Source organism: Doryrhamphus excisus, chromosome 3, assembly GCF_030265055.1.
Source record: "Doryrhamphus excisus isolate RoL2022-K1 chromosome 3, RoL_Dexc_1.0, whole genome shotgun sequence".
Classification (NCBI taxonomy): Eukaryota; Metazoa; Chordata; class Actinopteri; order Syngnathiformes; family Syngnathidae; genus Doryrhamphus; species Doryrhamphus excisus.
Window position 1 is genome coordinate 22,360,227 of NC_080468.1, and position 20,908 is coordinate 22,381,134.

The 20,908-nt window shown below is 42.2% G+C and overlaps 1 protein-coding gene across 7 annotated transcripts; it reads right to left on the reverse strand.

Moving 5' to 3' along the window:
- Positions 1-11,347: 11,347 nt before the first annotated feature.
- On the reverse strand, positions 11,348-20,700 carry LOC131126450 (mucin-2-like). 7 transcript variants are annotated; one of them, XM_058068988.1, is made up of 9 exons: positions 20,535-20,700; positions 18,098-20,442; positions 14,591-17,521; positions 14,454-14,518; positions 14,199-14,374; positions 13,931-14,118; positions 12,381-12,442; positions 12,142-12,290; positions 11,348-12,057 (listed from the first exon to the last, which is right to left on the reverse strand). In XM_058068988.1, the coding sequence occupies exons 1-9, from the start codon at positions 20,695-20,697 to the stop codon at positions 11,969-11,971; spliced, it is 6,168 nt and encodes a 2,055-aa protein (XP_057924971.1). In that variant the 5' UTR covers positions 20,698-20,700; the 3' UTR covers positions 11,348-11,968. The 7 variants fall into 7 exon arrangements, with proteins under 7 accessions (XP_057924971.1, XP_057924969.1, XP_057924968.1 ...); XM_058068986.1 differs by having other exon boundaries at positions 17,588-20,442; XM_058068985.1 differs by having other exon boundaries at positions 14,591-16,957; positions 16,991-20,442.
- Between the last annotated feature and the right edge of the window lie 208 nt (positions 20,701-20,908).

The window sequence follows — 20,908 nt, forward strand, 5'->3', positions numbered from 1 at the left end:
TTTGATGTGAAAAACAATAACAGGATATATTAGGGAGGGTTGTCATTAGCATTAACAGAAACAAAAATTGACAGTAGATGTGTTGACTTACTAATGACTGCTATTGAGTCTGGATCAATAGTTAGGTTGAAAGTGTTGTTGGGACTAGTCACAGCCTGTACCAACGTGTCTACCACCGCATCCGCTTCTGGGATTTGATCTGTCGATACTGAATCGTTGAACAGCAGTTCCACTTCTACTTGAGTGTTTCCCATTTGTGGCCTTGAATGGTAAAAAGTCAACAGTTGATTTCAATTGCAGATCATGTCAACTCTGACAGACCTGTATTTAAAGTATTACCTAAATCCAATAACAATCGTTCTGATGAAAATACTTCCAAATGCTTCAAAGAAGATGAAGTCACACTGCAAGAAGAATTGCAGTTTTGAGTCAATTCACAAAAAGCAGTGGAGAAATCTCAGACTAGAAATATACTTACCATTGATACCACTTGTGTTTGAAGAGTTTGGTATTGTTCACTGTTGGGATCATTCAATTCTGGCACAAAAGGTTCCTCCAAAACGGCTTCAACAGACACAACTGGTGAGGGAACTGATGTCACTGCAGTTGTAGGCCCATGGGATGTCACTGGTCCATTGGGGGTTGTTGGTCCATGAGTTGGTGGTACCAGGGTTGTTGCTGGTACCAGGGTTGTTGTTGGCCCATGAGTTGTTGGTCTGGTTTTTTCAGCTGTATAATAAAAATATTTACAATGAAATAAACTATTATTCAGTTAACACTTTAATAATAGACATCAAATAAACAACAAAATAAATAAAAACTTACAAATGACTGCTATTGAGTCTGGATCAATAGTTAGGTTGAAAGTGTTGTTGGGACTAGTCACAGCCTGTACCAACGTGTCTACCACCGCATCCGCTTCTGGGATTTGATCTGTCGATACCGAATCGTTGAACAGCAGTTCCACTTCTACTTGAGTGTTTCCCATTTGTGGCCTTGAATGGTAAACAGCCCACAGTTAATTTCAATTGTCGGTCATGTAAACTCCGACAGACCTATATTTAAAGTATTACCTAAATCCAATAACAATCGTTCTGATGAAAATACTTCCAAATGCTTCAAAGAAGATGAAGTCACACTGCAAGAAGAATTACAGTTTTTAGTGATTTCACAAAAAACAGTGGAGAAATCTAACAGAGTAGAAGTGCACTCACCATTGATACCACTTGTGTTTGAAGAGTTTGGTATTGTTCACTGTTGGGATCATTCAATTCTGGCACAAAAGGTTTCTCCAAAACGGCTTCAACAGACACAACCGGTGAGGGAACCGATGTCACTGCAGTTGTAGGCCCATTAGTGGCTACTGGTCCATTGGTGGTTGTTGGTCTGTGGGTGGTTGTTCTTGGCTGTTCAGCTGTTTAATAATCGAAAACAAAACAATTAGTCAGTAAGCCCTGTAAGACTGGACAGCCACTGGAAATATCCACAGAAATGTCCACTTACGAATGACTGCTATTGAGTCTGGATCAATAGTTAGGTTGAAAGTGTTGTTGGGACTAGTCACAGCCTGTACCAACGTGTCTACCACCGCATCAGCTCCTGGGATTTGTTCTGTCGATACTGATTCATTGAACTGCAGTTCCACTTCTACTTGAGTGTTTCCCATTTGTGGCCTTGAATTTTAAAAAGTCAACAGTTAATTTCAATTCTAGGTCATGTAAACTGTGACAGACCTGTATTTAAAGTATTACCTAAATCCAATAACAATCGTTCTGATGAAAATACTTCCAAATGCTTCAAAGAAGATGAAGTCACACTGCAAGAAGAATTGCAGTTTTGAGTCAATTCACAAAAAGCAGTGGAGAAATCTCAGACTAGAAATATACTCACCATTGATACCACTTGTGTTTGAAGAGTTTGGTATTGTTCACTGTTGGGATCATTCAATTCTGGCACAAAAGGTTTCTCCAAAACGGCTTCAACAGACACAACTGGTGAGGGAACTGATGTCACTGCAGTTGTAGGCCCATGGGATGTCACTGGTCCATTGGGGGTTGGTCCATGAGTTGGTGGTACCAGGGTTGATGCTGGTCCATGAGCTGTTGGTACTAGGGTTGTTGCTGGTCCATGGGTTGTTGGTACTAGGGTTGTTGTTGGTACCAGGGTTGTTGTTGGCCCACGAGTTGTTGGTCTGGAAATGGTTGTTTTGGTTTTTTCAGCTGTATAACAAAAATGTTTACAATGAAATAAACCATTAGTCAGTTAACCCTTTAATAATAGACATCAAATAAACAGCAAAAGAAATAAAAACTTACAAATGACTGCTATGGAGTCTGGATCAATAGTTAGGTTGAAAGTGTTGTTGGGACTAGTCACAGCCTGTACCAACGTGTCTACCACCGCATCCGCTTCTGGGATTTGATCTGTCGATACCGAATCGTTGAACAGCAGTTCCACTTCTACTTGAGTGTTTCCCATTTGTGGCCTTGAATGGTAAACAGCCCACAGTTCATTTCAATTATAGGTCATGTAAACTGTGACAGACCTGTATTTAAAGTATTACCTAAATCCAATAACAATCGTTCTGATGAAAATACTTCCAAAGGCTTCAAAGAAGATGAAGTCACACTGCAAGAAGAATTGCAGTTTTGAGTCAATTCCCAAAAAGCAGTGGAGAAATCTCAGACTAGAAATATACTTACCATTGATACCACTTGTGTTTGAAGAGTTTGGTATTGTTCACTGTTGGGATCATTCAATTCTGGCACAAAAGGTTCCTCCAAAACGGCTTCAACAGACACAACTGGTGAGGGAACTGATGTCACTGCAGTTGTAGGCCCATGGGATGTCACTGGTCCATTGGGGGTTGTTGGTCCATGAGTTGGTGGTACCAGGGTTGATGCTGGTCCATGAGCTGTTGGTACCAGGGTTGTTGTTGGCCCATGAGTTGTTGGTCTGGAAATGGTTGTTTTGGTTTTTTCAGCTGTATAACAAAAATGTTTACAATGAAATAAACTATTAGTCAGTTAACCCTTTAATAATAGACATCAAATAAACAGGAAAAGAAATAAAAACTTACGAATGACTGCTATTGAGTCAGGATCAATAGTTAGGTTGAAAGTGTTGTTGGGACTAGTCACAGCCTGTACCAACGTGTCTACCACCGCATCCGCTTCTGGGATTTGATCTGTCGATACCGAATCGTTGAACAGCAGTTCCACTTCTACTTGAGTGTTTCCCATTTGTGGCCTTGAACGGTAAAAAGTCAACAGTTAATTTCAATTGTAGATCCTGTAAACTGCCACAGTCTCTGTATTTAGAGTATTACCTAAAAGCAATGAAGATGGTTCTGATGAAAAGACTTCCGAAAGCTTCCGAGAAGATGAAGTCACACTGCAAGAAGAATTGCAGTTTTGAGTCAATTCACAAAAAGCAGAGGAGAAATCTCAGACTAGAAATATACTTACCATTGATACCACTTGTGTTTGAAGAGTTTGGTATTGTTCACTGTTGGGATCATTCAATTCTGGCACAAAAGGTTCCTCCAAAACGGCTTCAACAGACACAACCGGTGAGGGAACTGAGGTGATTGCAGTTGTTTGCCCATGGGTGGTCACTGGTCCATGAGTTGTTGGTACCAGGGTTGTTGTTTTGTTTTTTTCAGCTGTATTATGAATATATTGACAATTGAAATATACTATTAGTCAATAAACACTTTAATAATAGACATCAAATACACAGCAAAAAAAATGTCCACTTACGAATGACTGCTATCGAGTCTGGATCAATAGTTAGGTTGAAAGTGTTGTTGGGACTAGTCACAGCCTGTACCAACGTGTCTACCACCGCATCCGCTTCTGGGATTTGATCTGTCGATACCGAATCGTTGAACAGCAGTTCCACTTCTACTTGAGTGTTTCCCATTTGTGGCCTTGAATGGTAAACAGCCCACAGTTCATTTCAATTACACGTCATGTAAACTGTGACAGACCTGTATTTAAAGTATTACCTAAATCCAATAACAATCGTTCTGATGAAAATACTTCCAAATGCTTCAAAGAAGATGAAGTCACACTACAAGAAGAATTACAGTTTTGACTGATTTCATAAAAAACTGTGCCGAAATCTAACAGATCAGAAGTGCACTTACCATTGATACCACTTGTGTTTGAAGAGTTTGGTATTGTTCACTGTTGGGATCATTCAATTCTGGCACAAAAGGTTTCTCCAAAACGGCTTCAACAGACACAACCGGTGAGGGAACTGAGGTGATTGCAATTGTTTGCCCATGGGATGTCACTGGTCCATTGGGGGTTGTTGGTCCATGAGTTGTTGGTGCCGGGTTGTTTGTTGGCCCATGAACTGTTGGTCTGTTGGTGGTTGTTTTTGTTTTTTCAGCTGTTTTTCAGGACCAAATATTTACAATGAAAGAAAGTATTCAGTAAACCCTTTAAGAATGTGCATTAACTGCAAAAAAATTGACAGAAACATCAACTCACGAATGACTGCTATTGAGTCTGGATCAATAGTTAGGTTGAAAGTGTTGTTGGGACTAGTCACAGCCTGTACCAACGTGTCTACCACCGCATCCGCTTCTGGGATTTGATCTGTCGATACCGAATCGTTGAACAGCAGTTCCACTTCTACTTGAGTGTTTCCCATTTGTGGCCTTGAATGGTAAACAGCCCACAGTTCATTTCAATTATAGGTCATGTAAACTGTGACAGACCTGTATTTAAAGTATTACCTAAATCCAATAACAATCGTTCTGATGAAAATACTTCCAAATGCTTCGAAAAAGATGAAGTCACACTGCAAGAATAATTACAGTTTTGAGTGATTTCACAAAAAACAGTGCAGAAATCTAACAGATTAGAAGTGCACTTACCATTGATACCACTTGTGTTTGAAGAGTTTGGTATTGTTCACTGTTGGGATCATTCAATTCTGGTACAAAAGGTTCCTCCAAAACGGCTTCAACAGACACAACCGGTGAGGGAACTGAGGTGATTGCAATTGTTTGCCCATGGGATGTCACTGGTCCATTGGGGGTTGTTGGTCCATGAGTTGTTGGTGCCGGGTTGTTTGTTGGTCCATGAACTGTTGGTCTGTTGGTGGTTGTTTTTGTTTTTTCAGCTGTTTTTCAGGACAAAATATTTACAATGAAAGAAAGTATTCAGTAAACCCTTTAAGAATGTGCATTAACTGCAAAAAAAATGACAGAAACATCAACTCACGAATTACTGCTATTGAGTCTGGATCAATAGTTAGGTTGAAAGTGTTGTTGGGACTAGTCACTGCCTGTACCAACGTGTCTACCACCGCATCCGCTTCTGGGATTTGATCTGTCGATACCGAATCGTTGAACAGCAGTTCCACTTCTACTTGAGTGTTTCCCATTTGTGGCCTTGAATGGTAAACAGTCCACAGTTCATTTCAATTCTAGGTCATGTAAACTGTGACAGACCTGTATTTAAAGTATTACCTAAATCCAATAACAATCGTTCTGATGAAAATACTTCCAAATGCTTCGAAAAAGATGAAGTCACACTGCAAGAATAATTGCAGTTTTGAGTGATTTCACAAAAAACAGTGCAGAAATCTAACAGATTAGAAGTGCACTCACCATTGATACCACTTGTGTTTGAAGAGTTTGGTATTGTTCACTGTTGGGATCATTCAATTCTGGCACAAAAGGTTTCTCCAAAACGGCTTCAACAGACACAACCGGTGAGGGAACTGATGTCACTGCAGTTGTAGGCCCATTAGTGGCTACTGGTCCATCGGTGGTCGTTGGTCTCTGGGTGGTTGTTCTTGGCTGTTCAGCTGTTTAATGATAATGGAAAACAAAACAATTAATACGACTGGACAGCCACTGCAAAAATCCACAGAAATGTCCACTTACGAATGACTGCTATCGAGTCTGGATCAATAGTTAGGTTGAAAGTGTTGTTGGGACTAGTCACAGCCTGTACCAACGTGTCTACCACCGCATCGGCTTCTGGGATTTGATCTGTCGATACCGAATCGTTGAACAGCAGTTCCACTTCGACTTGAGTGTTTCCCATTTGTGGCCTTCAACAGTAAAAAGTCAACAGTTGATTTCAATTGTAGATCATGTAAACTGTCACAGTCTCTGTATTTAGAGTATTACCTAAATCCAATAACAATCGTTCTGATGAAAATACTTCCAAATGCTTGAAAGAAGATGAAGTCACACTGCAAGAAGAATTGCAGTTTTGAGTCAATTCACAAAAAGCAGTGGAGAAATCTCAGACTAGAAATATACTTACCATTGATACCACTTGTGTTTGAAGAGTTTGGTATTGTTCACTGTTGGGATCATTCAATTCTGGCACAAAAGGTTTCTCCAAAATGGCTTCAACAGACACAACCGGTGAGGGAACTGATGTCACTGTTGTTGTAGGCCCATTAGTGGCTACTGGTCCATCAGTGGTTGTTGGTCTCTGGGTGGTTGTTCTTGGCTGTTCAGCTGTTTAATGATAATGGAAAACAAAACAATTCGTAAGACTGGACAGCCACTGCAAAAAGCCACAGAAATGTCCACTTACGAATGACTGCTATTGAGTCTGGATCAATAGTTAGGTTGAAAGTGTTGTTGGGACTAGTCACAGCCTGTACCAACGTGTCTACGACCGCATCCGCTTCTGGGATTTGATCTGTCGATACCGAATCGTTGAACCGCAGTTCCACTTCTACTTGAGTGTTTCCCATTTGTGGCCTTGAATGGTAAAAAGTCAACAGTTCATTTCAATTCTAGGTCATGTAAACTGTGACAGACCTGTATTTAAAGTATTACCTAAATCCAATAACAATCGTTCTGATGAAAATACTTCCAAATGCTTCAAAGAATATGAAGTCACACTGCAAGAAGAATCACAGTTTTGACAGATTTAATAAAAACAGTGCCGAAATCTAACAGATTAGAAGTGCACTCACCATTGATACCACTTGTGTTTGAAGAGTTTGGTATTGTTCACTGTTGGGATCATTCAATTCTGGCACAAAAGGTTTCTCCAAAACGGCTTCAACAGACACAACCGGTGAGGGAACTGATGTCACTGCAGTTGTAGGCCCATTAGTGGCTACTGGTCCATCGGTGGTTGTCCTTATTGTTGTGTCGATCTTTGTCGTTGACATTATCGGAATTGTCGTCGGCTTGGAAATTATTGTCGGTGGCTCTTGTGTTGTGGTTGAACCTTTCGATACAAATAGAAGAGTAGCAATGAGGGTTTAATTTCTAGGTAATAGTATACAGCCAGGACATGTAAATCGTTGGTTAACAAAAACTTGCACTGGAAACAATCCCTGGGGAACACCTATGCAAAGCTACGGATTAGAATGATGTTTAGTTTACTTACGAATTAATGCAATTGATTGTGGATCCACAGCGAGTTTGAAGGGGTTGCAGGAGTTATTTGCCACCTGAATGAACATTTCGACCACCAGGTCCTCTTCTGGCATTGGGTAGGACGATGTATTGCTGAACTCCAACACCATTTCTACTGCTGTGTTTGCCATTTGTTGACTTAAATTGAAAAAATTTAAAAGATTTATTAGAGTGCCTACTATAAAATTAGCGCGTTTACATATAATAAAAGTGTTACCTAAATCCAACAACTGTGGTTTTGATGAAATTAGCTCTAAATGCTTGGATGAAGATATAGTTGCACTGTGAAAGTAGTAAATATAAAATTCATGAATGAAATATCAGAACATAACATGAATTTACCTCAATGTGTACTCACCATGGCTTGCACTTGTGTTTCAAGTTTTTTGTATTCAGCACTGCTGTTATCCTCCAACTCCGCAATGAAAGGTTCGTGAAAAGTCGCCACAAGCGACACTACCGCTGTCGATGCCGCTGTCAGCCCATCACTGATGCTACAAATTTGTGCTCCAGAAGGTGTAGAAACTGCCATTGCCACTGTATTCGAACGAAAATATATCTATCTGTATATATACTGTATATATTAGAGGTGCTCCGATCAATCTACTACAGATCGGTATCGAGCATATTGGATTTTTTGGCTTGAAAATATGAAAAATATGAAATTTTCCATGTTAAATGCAACCACAAGATAAAACCTGGGTCACCCCTAATATAGCCACTTGTACATTTAAACATTTACACGTGTATGTGATCCGTATTGGTATCGATATCAGCCGATTTCACTCATGGATTAGCGGGATCGATATCGGCAGCATAAAGTCCTGATCGGAACATCCCAAATATATATATAAATACACTACATAACACTGGAATTATTGATATTTCTTGATAAGAATGGCACTCACCTAGCAGCACTAAAATATTGCCAATATCCATAATGTCCTGTTGCACCTGTAAAATCATTAAATAAACATGAAAAAAATCACAAAAATTTGGCAGAAAATTATACACAGAATCCTTCAAAACATTTTTTATATTTTTGTCAAAAAAGCTTGAAAACGCATGGAAAAAATGTGTAGAAAAACACACATAATACTACAACTTTTTACAAGGTTTGCTGGAATGTGGGAGGAACCGGAAACCGGAATACTCGGAGAAAGTTTAGTTTGTTTAGTTTAGTTTAGTTTGTAAAATTACAACGTAAAGAACTCCGGTCATATATATTCCAGAAAATATAAATAGAGATCAGGTTAAGTAGCGACTCTAAATTGTCCATAGGTATGAATGTGAGTATAAATGATTGTTTTTTTATATGTGCCCTGTGATTGGCTGGCAACTAGTCCAGTTTGTACCCTGCTTCTTGTCCAAAGTCAGCTGGGATAGGCTCACTTGGAATACAGTGATAACAGTATGGCGGTATTACTCATAGAATTAACTGTTTTTAAATCTCTGAGCTTTAATCTAAAAAAAATGAAAATTTTATTAGAATTCTTAATTAATTATTACTTATTTTTTAATTAAAAAATAATAATTAATATGAATTATTAAAATTATGATTAATATACTCTTTGTTCTTGTATTGTAACATTACAAATAATGAACTAATGATTTGTCATTGTCATTTTCCTTACAAAAAATAAGATGCAAACTACCTGTGGTTGCGATTCTTCAGAATTTTCAAGTATGATCGACACAAAAAGCTTTTACCTTTGACTTTCTGTCTTTTCTTGAATTAAATAATATGAATGGATTGCAAATATTACCCAAGTATTGCCCTACAGCACAGTAAAACATTAAAATCATTCAAAAAAAGATCTGACTTTAAACAATCAAATGAAAAACTTACCTAAACTCTTTATTTCTGCTTTACTTTTTATTCCTTTTCACACCGACACTCGCACCTTTTATGGCAAGTTCTGCAAAAAAACGGAGCCTTTTTATAAAGTCGGTGGTGTGAGACATCTTTTAGAAATGTGGACTCTTAATCTGCTAACAATATGTGTCTCCGTCAGCGGTGACAGTGCCTTGGCAATGTGTCACGGCACCCTCCCTTCTTTTGTTTGACAATAAAAATGTAAAACAACCTGTCAATCAAACAAAAAAAAACACACACTGTGATGGATGGTTTTGAATATGCAAGACATTGAAAAATAATCATAATAATGACAATTTTCTATACTATATATTTTTTTAATATTATAAGTAACACAAATAAAATAAAAATATGATTCAATTGTAAAAATGTTTTAAATGAAAAAAGAAACAAAGAAGAGCAGCATCTGACCTTCTCCCACATGTAACATATGATGATGATGGACAGGTTCATGTTGAGTTCTCAGACTCTGCATTCTCTACAGAAGGTTTTCAATGGGATTTGTATTGGTATTTCTTCCACCCCCCTGATTATATCCACAGTCGAGGTCAGCTGGCCCCCCTCCCCACTGTAAACTGTCTGGACAGGGCACTGCTTTCTCTTTCTGAGGTGTCAGGTGCTTTTCGTTTATTTATTTGGTAAAAAGAAGTGTACGTTTTTGTAACAAAAAAGTGACATAGCAATCAGAAATTAAAGTTATTTTCTAACTAATTTGCATATTAAAATGAAATGACTTGTTCTATTTTAGTTTATGAAGGAAAAACCTACAAGAAAATCTCACATTTTATTTATTTTATGTCCTGAGGGTACTGATTCAATTATAATATTTACATAAAAATGCTCTAATTTATTGACTTATTTTTGATAATTGCTTGATTTGTACTTTATATACATTAATATTTTTTTATGGGATGATTTTAGAATGATTTCACTTGTGCTGCAAATTCATTCATTCATTCATTCATTCATCTTCTACCGCTTTTTCCTCACGAGGGTCGCGGGGGGTGCTGGAGCCTATCCCAGCTGTCTTCGGGCGTAAGGCGGGGTACACCCTAGACTGGTCGCCAGCCAACCACAGGGCACATATAGACAAACAACCATTCACACTCACATTCATACAATTTGGAGTCGCCAATTAACCTAGCATGTTTTTTTTTTTGGAATGTGGGAGGAAACCGGAGTACCCGGAGAAAACCCACGCATGCACGGGGAGAACATGCAAACTCCACACAGAGATGCCCGAGGGTGGGATTGAACCCTGGTCTCCTAGCTGTGAAGTCTGCGCGCTAAACCCTAGACCACCGTGCCGCCCTGTGCTGCAAATAACCATTATTTTAATAACGGACTAATCGGTTGGTTATTGTTTCATTGAATCAATGGATGGGATTTTTACAAAAACACTTTTTATTCCCCCCCCAGCAGTAATCCTTTAAGAATGCATGAATTAGACAAGAGGCGGGGTATACCCTGGACTGGTTGCCAGCCAATCACAGGGCACATATAGACAAACAACCATTCACACTCACATTCATACCTATGGACAATTTGGAGTCGCCAATTAACCTAGCATGTTTTTGGAATGTGGGAGGAAACCGGAGTACCCGGAGAAAACCCACGCATGCACGGGGAGAACATGCAAACTCTACACAGAGATGGCCGAGGATGGAATCGAACCCTGGTCTTCTAGCTGTGAGGTCTGCGCGCTAACCATTCATCCGCCATGCCGCCTTATCCCTTTCATTTATCATTTATTTGAATTTGGTATATGCATTTTGAATGTATTTCTTTATATTGAACTATAATAGTAAAACCCAAGGGTTTAATATTTGTGTCTTTCTGGTATTAATTCATTGGGCTTACATTATTTCTTATGAGAAAAATTGATTCAGTGAGAGCATGTTTTGGTCGAGTTGGACTTTCTCGAGCATATTAATAATGCTAACCCAGGTTCCACTGTGCTATCCACTATGTGATTCTATAATATTTACGAAACCCATTTATGGTAATGGTTTTATTTCATTTGAACATGCATCAGATTACAATTGAATGCATCACATAATCAGTTCACAGTTCCACATGTCCAAAAGGAGTAGGAAGAAGCAAAGCTTATTAAATCCTACCCCTCCATCTGGTACTTTTACAATCAGTAACTGTTACATTTGTTCACTTCCTGCTTTCCATAATACAGTTTAAGGTTTTTTTGTGTTTTTTTTATTTTTAATAATGCACCTCGTACCGAAGTACAAGGTGATATGAGCATCCAATGACATAATGTGTACCATAGTAAGTGTCAATATAGTGATATATATAGCACATCATGACTGGTTCAAGACTCTTCATCCTTGTATTTAGCAAACATCAACTGCTTGTATTGTTTCTTGAATTGTCTCTCATCGTTGTGCATTGTTTGATTTCCTTACTCAATCCATTCCATAGTTTGATTCCACATACTGAAATGCTATGGCTTTTTAACGTAGTTAAAAACCTTTATTCAAGAGGAGGAAGAACACCCATCTTGCAAATAAATGACTTTATTTTATTAGCAACCCAAAAGAAAAAGCGTACACATCTTGGCCCCTGAGCGTCAGTTTGGGAACTTTGTTCAATTGTAACACATTAAATGCAATGAAAATATATATTAGCTATAGATCTATATATTAACATACACATTGATGCTGATGCTAGTGCTGGCTGGACAGTAACCATGACAACAGCGCTAGGCAGGATGCAGTGATGATGCTCGTCTTGTGGCTCGTTCCACTGGAAACCTCTACAGACATCAAGAAAAAAAAAACATTATGATTGTGTCTGTTCTTAATTTTTTGAATGAAAATAACACAAAAAATGATCTTACGCATTCCGTTCACAAAAATGGATGTGACGTCCACGTTAAATGCCGTGATGTTCGGCGCAGCGTCGATCAATACTTGTCCAATGGCGGTGTTGTTGGGCACCGACCCCGATATAAACCTCAAGTTCATGTTGTTGATGATTGAGCCATTACTGACAAAAAATAAAAATAAAAAAAACACTGTACCATGAACACACAACACAATGATATATTAACATTCAATAAAAAAAACAATAAAATACCTGAATGATGTAACTCTCAAGGAGTTGAAAGAGGAAAAGGCGCTGCTGTAGAAAGGTTCAAGCTGTGGAGAAATAGCATTATACATTTATTATTTGTTTTTACATTATATCTTAATTTACTGACTGCCGAGAAAAAAACATTCACACTGTTATGTACGATTTTTTTTTTTTTTTTTTACCACAAAATGTGTTATTTTAATCAAACATACTAACTAACATGCTGCTATTGCATCGATTGTGAATGCTGTGAATCTTCTTGTATGGCCAAATATGTTTCTTATGATTAGCGGGCATACTGAGAATAAATTATTCATTCATTCATTCATTTTCTACCGCTTTTCCTCACGAGGGTCGCGGGGGTTGCTGGAGCCTATCCCAGCTGTCTTCGGGCGTAAGGCGGGGTACACCCTAGACTGGTGGCCAGCCAATCACAGGGCACATATAGACAAACAACCATTCACACTCACATTCATACCTATGGACAATTTGGAGTCACCAATTAACCTAGCATGTTTTTGGAATGTGGAAGGAAACCGGAGTACTCGGAGAAAACCCACGCATGCACGGGGAGAACATGCAAACTCCACACAGAGATGGCCGAGGGTGGAATTGAACCCTGGTCTCCTAGCTGTGAGGTCTGTGCGCTAACCCCTAGACCACCGTGCCGCCCAGAATAAATTATTATCTTGTGTAATTTTTTTATTGTTGTGTGACTGCTGGGAATCAAACATAATACAAACTATAGTGTGCCTAATTACAGGTGGTCCTCAGGTTACGTGCAAGGTCTTTTCCTAGACTCTGTCTTTATCTAGTGGGATCGTATATCTAAATGTACCTCAATTTTTTTTAACTTACTAACACTGCACAGATCAAATGAAAGACAAAAGAGTAAAAAAAAAAAATAATTAACTGAAAGTGATGAAAAATGAAAGTCAAAGCACTAGCAACCTTTCTATGTCAGATCAGCAACCAGGCAGTTACAGTATGCGTACTGTAGTGTTAGTTGTGTGATTTCTGAGTGTCTGTGAATGTGACATGAGTTCTGACTGTATGCGTGGAGTTGCCAGTCCTGTTGAAAAATAAAAAAAAATGATATCAATGACATAAAAAAAATTTATTAGTCCATTGAACTTTATTTTCTGTATGATTTCAATTGTTTTTTTTTTTACATTTTCTTGAGTAAAAATACCTGAATATGCATATTTCCTATTCAAATAATGAGCAGAAACCTGCACTAATGTGGATCATGGCGTCTTTAACTTTCAATACCATGACTTTCTACAGCTCGGGTAATTATTCTTATTCAGGGCCATGTAGGTTTGGATTTTTTTTTCTCCCTTAATAGTAAAACGTTTAATTTAACAACAACATTTTGTGTCCAGTTGTGTCGTTGACTAATATTTACGTTAGTTTGATGATCTGAAACATTTAAGTGTGACAAAAAAACCTATCAAGAAGGGGGAAAACACACCAGACAATGCTATTCTGTGGGCATAAACTTTGTTATTATGAAAGTGAATGCTGAGAATCTAGCATTGCGTTTTTCTTACCGTAGTTTTGATCATCGTCGCTCGAGCAATAAACGGAGCAGACGACTGATTGAGCAAGTCACTGATGAATGTCTCGCCCACTGACGTAAACCTCAATGTCCGTATTGTTAGCTGCAATGGCGTTGATGGTGCCTTTTTGGTCGTAGAAGCAGGCTTTGGCGTTGTTGAATTCGCTTTATGTGGAGATTCTGTCAAAACATTCAGAAGAACCTGGTTTAAAAAAAAAATGTGGGTTAATCAGGATATATAAATGAAACGATTAACTTACGTAAGACTTTAACGCTGTTTTGAACGATGCTGATGTTGAACGTGTTGTTGGGTTGACTGAGTGTTTCCTGCAAAGTGGAAACGACGAGGTCATCCTGCGGGGTTGACGCCGTGTCCACAAACTCCAGTCCCACATCCACTCGCGTGTTGTCCATTCGCGTGATGACCACTACGCGGCTGTGTTGCACATAAATTGCATAAATGATCTTTTCCAACAATAACGTACAATATTTACATCATTTTGTGAAAACTGTACATGATTTGGATGACATAGGTGCGGATGAAGATGAAACCAAATCTTGCCCTATAGATGATGTCACACTGTAATACAGATAAAAATGTTTTAAAACATTAGAAAGCAGAAAAAGTGACAAAATAGGAATATGGACTTACCGCCGTGACCACTTGTGTTTCAAGAGCTTTGTACTGTTCACTATTGACATCATTGAATTCTTCTACAAAAGGTTCCTCCAAAGTCGCAGAAAGAATGACGACTGGTGGTGGAGACGTTGTTGGCCCATGAGTTGTGGGCATGTGGGCGGTTGTTGGCCCATGGGCGGTGGTTGGCCCATGGGTGGGTGTTGGCCCATGGGCAGTGGTTGGCCCATGGGCTGAGGCAACCTGGATGCTTGTTGGTTCATGAGTTGTAGATACCTGGGTGGTTGTCGGTCCATGAGTTGTGGGCATGTGGGTGGTTGTTGATCCATGAGTTGTGGGAATTTGGGTAGTGGTTGGTCCATGGGATATAGATGCCTGGGTCGTTACTGCTTTCTGTGTTATGGGCATGTGGGTGGTTGTTGGCCCATGGGTTGTGGGAATTTGGGTAGTGGTTGGTCCATGGAATATAGATGCCTGGGTCGTTACTGCTTTCTGTGTTATGGGCATGTGAGTGGTTATTGGTTCATGAGTTGGAAGAATTTGGGTGGTTCTTGGCCCATGGGTGGTCGTTGGTCCATGAGTTGTGGGAACCTGGCTGTCTGATGGTCTATGAGTTGTAGGAACCTGGCTGTCTGATGGTCCATGAGTTGTAGGTACTGGGGTACTTCTTTGTCCATGCGTTGTGTGAACCTGCATGGCGGTTGGTCCATGGGTTGTAGATGCCTGAGTGGTTACTTCTTCATGGATTGTGGGCATGTGGGTGCTTGTTGGCCCATGGGCGGTGGTTGGCCCATGGGTTGAGGCAACCTGGATGCTTGTTGGTTCATGAGTTGTAGATAACTGGGTGGTTGTCGGTCCATGAGTTGTAGGCATGTGGGTGGTTGTTGGTCCATGAGTTGTAGGCATGTGGGTGCTTGTTGATCCATGAGTCGTGGGAATTTGTGTCGTGGTTGGTCCAGATGCCTGGGTCGTTACTGCTTTATGTGTTATGGGCATGTGGGTGGTTATTGGTCCATGAGTTGATGGAGCAGTTGTAGATACCTGGATGGTTGCTGGTCCGTGAGTTGGAAGAATTTGGGTGGTTCTTGGCCCACGGGTCGTCGTTGGTCCATGAGTTGTGGGAACCTGGCTGTCTGATGGTCCATGAGTTGTAGGAACCTGGCTGTCTGATGGTCCGTGAGTTGTAGGAACCTGGCTGTCTGATGGTCCATGAGTTGTAGGTACTGGGGTACTTCTTTGTCCATGCGTTGTGTGAACCTGCATGGCGGTTGGTCCATGGGTTGTAGATGCCTGAGTGGTTACTTCTTCATGGATTGTGGGCATGTGGGTGCTTGTTGGTCCATGAGTTGTGGGCATGTGTGTGGGTGTTGGCCCATGGGCAGTGGTTGGCCCATGGGCTGAGGCAACCTGGATGCTTGTTGGTTCATGAGTTGTAGATACCTGGGTGGTTGTCGGTCCATGAGTTGTAGGCATGTGGGTGGTTGTTGATCCAGGAGTCGTGGGAATTTGGGTCGTGGTTGGTCCATGGGATATAGATGCCTGGGTCGTTACTGCTTTATGTGTTATGGGCATGTGGGTGGTTATTGGTCCATGAGTTGGAAGAATTTGGGTGGTTCTTGGCCCATGGGTGGTCGTTGGTCCATGAGTTGTGGGAACCTGGCTGTCTGATGGTCCATGAGTTGTAGGAACCTGGCTGTCTGATGGTCCATGAGTTGTAGGTACTGGGGTACTTCTTTGTCCATGCGTTGTGTGAACCTGCATGGCGGTTGGTCCATGGGTTGTAGATGCCTGAGTGGTTACTTCTTCATGGATTGTGGGCATGTGGGTGCTTGTTGGCCCATGGGCGGTGGTTGGCCCATGGGTTGAGGCAACCTGGATGCTTGTTGGTTCATGAGTTGTAGATAACTGGGTGGTTGTCGGTCCATGAGTTGTAGGCATGTGGGTGCTTGTTGATCCATGAGTCGTGGGAATTTGTGTCGTGGTTGGTCCATGGGATACAGATGCCTGGGTCGTTACTGCTTTCTGTGTTATGGGCATGTGGGTGGTTGTTGGCTCATGGGTGGTCGTTGGTCCATGAGCTGAGGGATCTTGGCTGCTTGTTGGTTCATGAGTTGTAGATACCTGGGTGTTTGTCGGTCCATGAGTTGTAGGCATGTGGGTGGTTGTTGGTCCATGAGTTGTGGGAATTTGGGTAGTGGTTGGTCCATGGGATACAGATGCCTGGGTCGTTACTGCTTTATGTGTTATGGGCATGTGGGTGGTTATTGGTCCATGAGTTGATGGAGCAGTTGTAGATACCTGGATGGTTGCTGGTCCGTGAGTTGGAAGAATTTGGGTGGTTCTTGGCCCACGGGTCGTCGTTGGTCCATGAGTTGTGGGAACCTGGCTGTCTGATGGTCCATGAGTTGTAGGAACCTGGCTGTCTGATGGTCCATGAGTTGTAGGAACCTGGCTGTCTGATGGTCCATGAGTTGTAGGTACTGGGGTACTTCTTTGTCCATGCATTGTGTGAACCTGCATGGCGGTTGGTCCATGGGTTGTAGATGCCTGAGTGGTTACTTCTTCATGGATTGTGGGCATGTGGGTGCTTGTTGGTCCATGAGTTGTGGGCATGTGTGTGGGTGTTGGCCCATGGGCGGTGGTTGGCCCATGGGCTGAGGCAACCTGGATGCTTGTTGGTTCATGAGTTGTAGATACCTGGGTGTTTGTCGGTCCATGAGTTGTAGGCATGTGGGTGGTTGTTGGTCCATGAGTTGTGGGAATTTGGGTAGTGGTTGGTCCATGGGATACAGATGCCTGGGTCGTTACTGCTTTCTGTGTTATGGGCATGTGGGTGGTTATTGGTCCACGAGTTGGAAGAATTGGGGTGGTTCTTGGCCCATGGGTGGTCGTTGGTCCATGAGTTGTGGGAACCTGGCTGTCTGATGGTCCGTGAGTTGTAGGAACCTGGCTGTCTGATGGTCCGTGAGTTGTAGGAACCTGGCTGTCTGATGGTCCATGAGTTGTAGGAACCTGGCTGTCTGATGGTCCATGAGTTGTAGGTACTGGGGTACTTCTTTGTCCATGCGTTGTGTGAACCTGCATGGCGGTTGGTCCATGGGTTGTAGATGCCTGAGTGGTTACTTCTGCATGGATTGTGGGCATGTGGGTGCTTGTTGGTCCATGAGTTGTGGGCATGTGTCTGGGTGTTGGCCCATGGGCGGTGGTTGGCCCATAGGTTGAGGCAACCTGGATGCTTGTTGGTTCATGAGTTGTAGATACCTGGATGTTTGTCGGTCCATGAGTTGTAGGCATGTGGGTGGTTGTTGGTCCATGAGTTGTGGGAATTTGGGTAGTGGTTGGTCCATGGGATACAGATGCCTGGGTCGTTACTGCTTTATGTGTTATGGGCATGAGAGTGGTTATTGGTCCATGAGTTGATGGAGCAGTTGTAGATACCTGGGTGGTTACTGGTCCGTGAGTTGTAAGAATTTGGGTGGTTCTTGGCCCATGGGTGGTCGTTGGTCCATGAGTTGTAGGAACCTGGCTGTCTGATGGTCCATGAGTTGTAGGTACTGGGGTACTTCTTTGTCCATGCGTTGTGTGAACCTGCATGGCGGTTGGTCCATGGGTTGTAGATGCCTGAGTGGTTACTTCTTCATGGATTGTGGGCATGTGGGTGCTTGTTGGTCCATGAGTTGTGGGCATGTGTGTGGGTGTTGGCCCATGGGCGGTGGTTGGCCCATGGGTTGAGGCAACCTGGATGCTTGTTGGTTCATGAGTTGTAGATACCTGGGTGGTTGTCGGTCCATGAGTTGTAGGCATGTGGGTGGTTGTTGATCCATGAGTTGTGGGAATTTGGGTAGTGGTTGGTCCATGGGATACAGATGCCTGGGTCGTTACTGCTTTGTGTGTTATGGGCATGTGGGTGGTTATTGGTCCATGAGTTGATGGAACCTGGATGCTTGCTGGTCCATCAGTTGTAGATACCTGGGTGGTTACTGGTCCGTGAGTTGTAAGAATTTGGGTGGTTCTTGGCCCATTGGTGGCCGTTGGTCCATGAGTTGTGGGAACCTGGCTGTCTGATGGTCCATGAGTTGTAGGAACCTGGCTGTCTGATGGTCCATGAGTTGTAGGAACCTGGCTGTCTGATGGTCCATGAGTTGTAGGTACTGGGGTACTTCTTTGCCCATGCGTTGTGTGAACCTGCATGGTAGTTGGTCCATGCGTTGTAGATGCCTGAGTGGTTACTTCTTCATGGATTGTGGGCATGTGGGTGCTTATTGGTCCATGAGTTGTGGGCATGTGCGTGGGTGTTGGCCCATGGGCAGTGGTTGGCCCATGGGTTGAGGCAACCTGGATGTTTGTTGGTTCATGAGTTGTAGATACCTGGGTGGTTGTCGGTCCATGAGTTGTAGGTATGTGTGTGGTTGTTGATCCATGAGTTGTGGGAATTTGGGTAGTGGTTGGTCCATGGGATATAGATGCCTGGGTCGTTACTGCTTTATGTGTTATGGGCATGTGGGTGGTTATTGGTCCATGAGTTGATGGAACCTGGATGCTTCCTGGTCCATCAGTTGTAGATACCTGGGTGCTTACTGGTCCGTGAGTTGTAAGAATTTGGGTGGTGCTTGGCCCATGGGTGGTCGTTGGTCCATGAGCTGAGCGGAGTTGGCTGCTTGTTGGTCCATGAGTTGTGGGAACCTGGCTGTCTGATGGTACATGGGTTGTAGAGGCCTTAGTGGTTACTTCTTCATGGATTGTGGTCATCTGGGTGCTTATTGGGCCATGAGTTGTGGGAAATTGGGTGGTTGTTGGCCCATGGGCGATGGTTGGCCCATGGGTTGAGGGAACCTGGATGCTTGCTGGTTCATGAGTTGTAGATGCCTGGGTGGTTACTGCTCCATGGGTTGAGGGCATGTGGGTGATTATTGGTCCATGAGCTGTAGATGCCTGAGTGGTTACTGGTCCCTGAGTTGTGGGCATGTGGGTGCTTATAGGCCCATGGATTGTAGATCCCTGGGTTGTTACTGCTCCACGAGTTGTGGGCATGTGGGTGGTTGTTGGCCCATGGGATGTGGGAATTTGGGTGGTTGTTGGCTCATGGGTGGTCGTTGGTCCATGAGCTGAGGGATCTTGGCTGCTTGTTGGTCCGTGAGTTGTGGGAACATGGTTGCTTGTTGGTCCGTTAGTTGTGGGAACCTGGGTGTTTGTTGGTCTATGAGTTGAAGGTACCGGGGTACTTCTGCTTACTGGTTCGTGAGTTGTAAGAATTTTGGTGGTTTTTGGCCCATGGGTGGTCGTTGGTCCATGAGTTGAGAGGAGTTGGCTGCTTGTTGGTCCATGAGTTGTGGGAACCTGGCTGTTTGATGGTCCATGAGTTGTAAGTACTGGGGTACTTCTTTGTCCATGCGTTGTGTGAACCTGCGTGGCGGTTGGTCCATGGGTTGTAGATGGTTGGGTGGTTACTTCTTCATGGATTGTGGGCATGTGGGTGCTTATTGGTCCATGAGTTGTGGGAATTTGGGTGGTTGTTGGTCCATGGGCGATGGTTGGCCCATGGGTTGAGGGAACCTGGATGGTTGTTGGTTCATGAGTTGTAGATACCTGGGTGCTTACTGGTGCATGAGTTGTTGGTATGTGGGTTGTGGTTGATCCCTGGGATGTAGATGTCTGGGTTGTTACTGCTCCATGTGTTATGGGAATGTGGGTGGTTACTGGTCTGTGAGTTGTAGGAATTTGGGTGGTTGTTGACCCAAGGGTGGCCGTTGGTCGATGAGCTGAGGGAACTTGGCTGCTTGTTGGTCCATGAGTTGTGGTTAATGGTGCATTTGTGGATGTAGGTACATGAGTTGTTGGTTTGTGGGTGGTTGTTCTTGGCTGTTCAGCTGTTTAATGATAATGGAAAACAAAACAATGAGTCACTAAACCCTGTAAGACTGGACAGCCACTGCAAAAATCCACAGAAATGTCCACTTACGAATGACTGCTATCGAGTCTGGATCAATAGTTAGTTTGAAAGTGTTGTTGGGACTAGTCACAGCCTGTACCAACGTGTCTACCACCGCATCCGCTTCTGGGATTTGATCTGTTGATACCGAATCATTGAACAGCAGTTCCACTTCTACTTGGGTGTTTCCCATTTGTGGCCTTGAACGGGAAAAACCAACAGTTGATTTCAATTGTAGATCATGTAAACTCCGACAGACCTGTATTTAAAGTATTACCTAAGTCCAATAACAATCGTTCTGATGAAAATACTTCCAAATGCTTCAAAGAAGATGAAGTCACACTGCAAGAAGAATTGCAGTTTTGAGTCAATTCACAAAAAGCAGTGGAGAAATCTCAGACTAA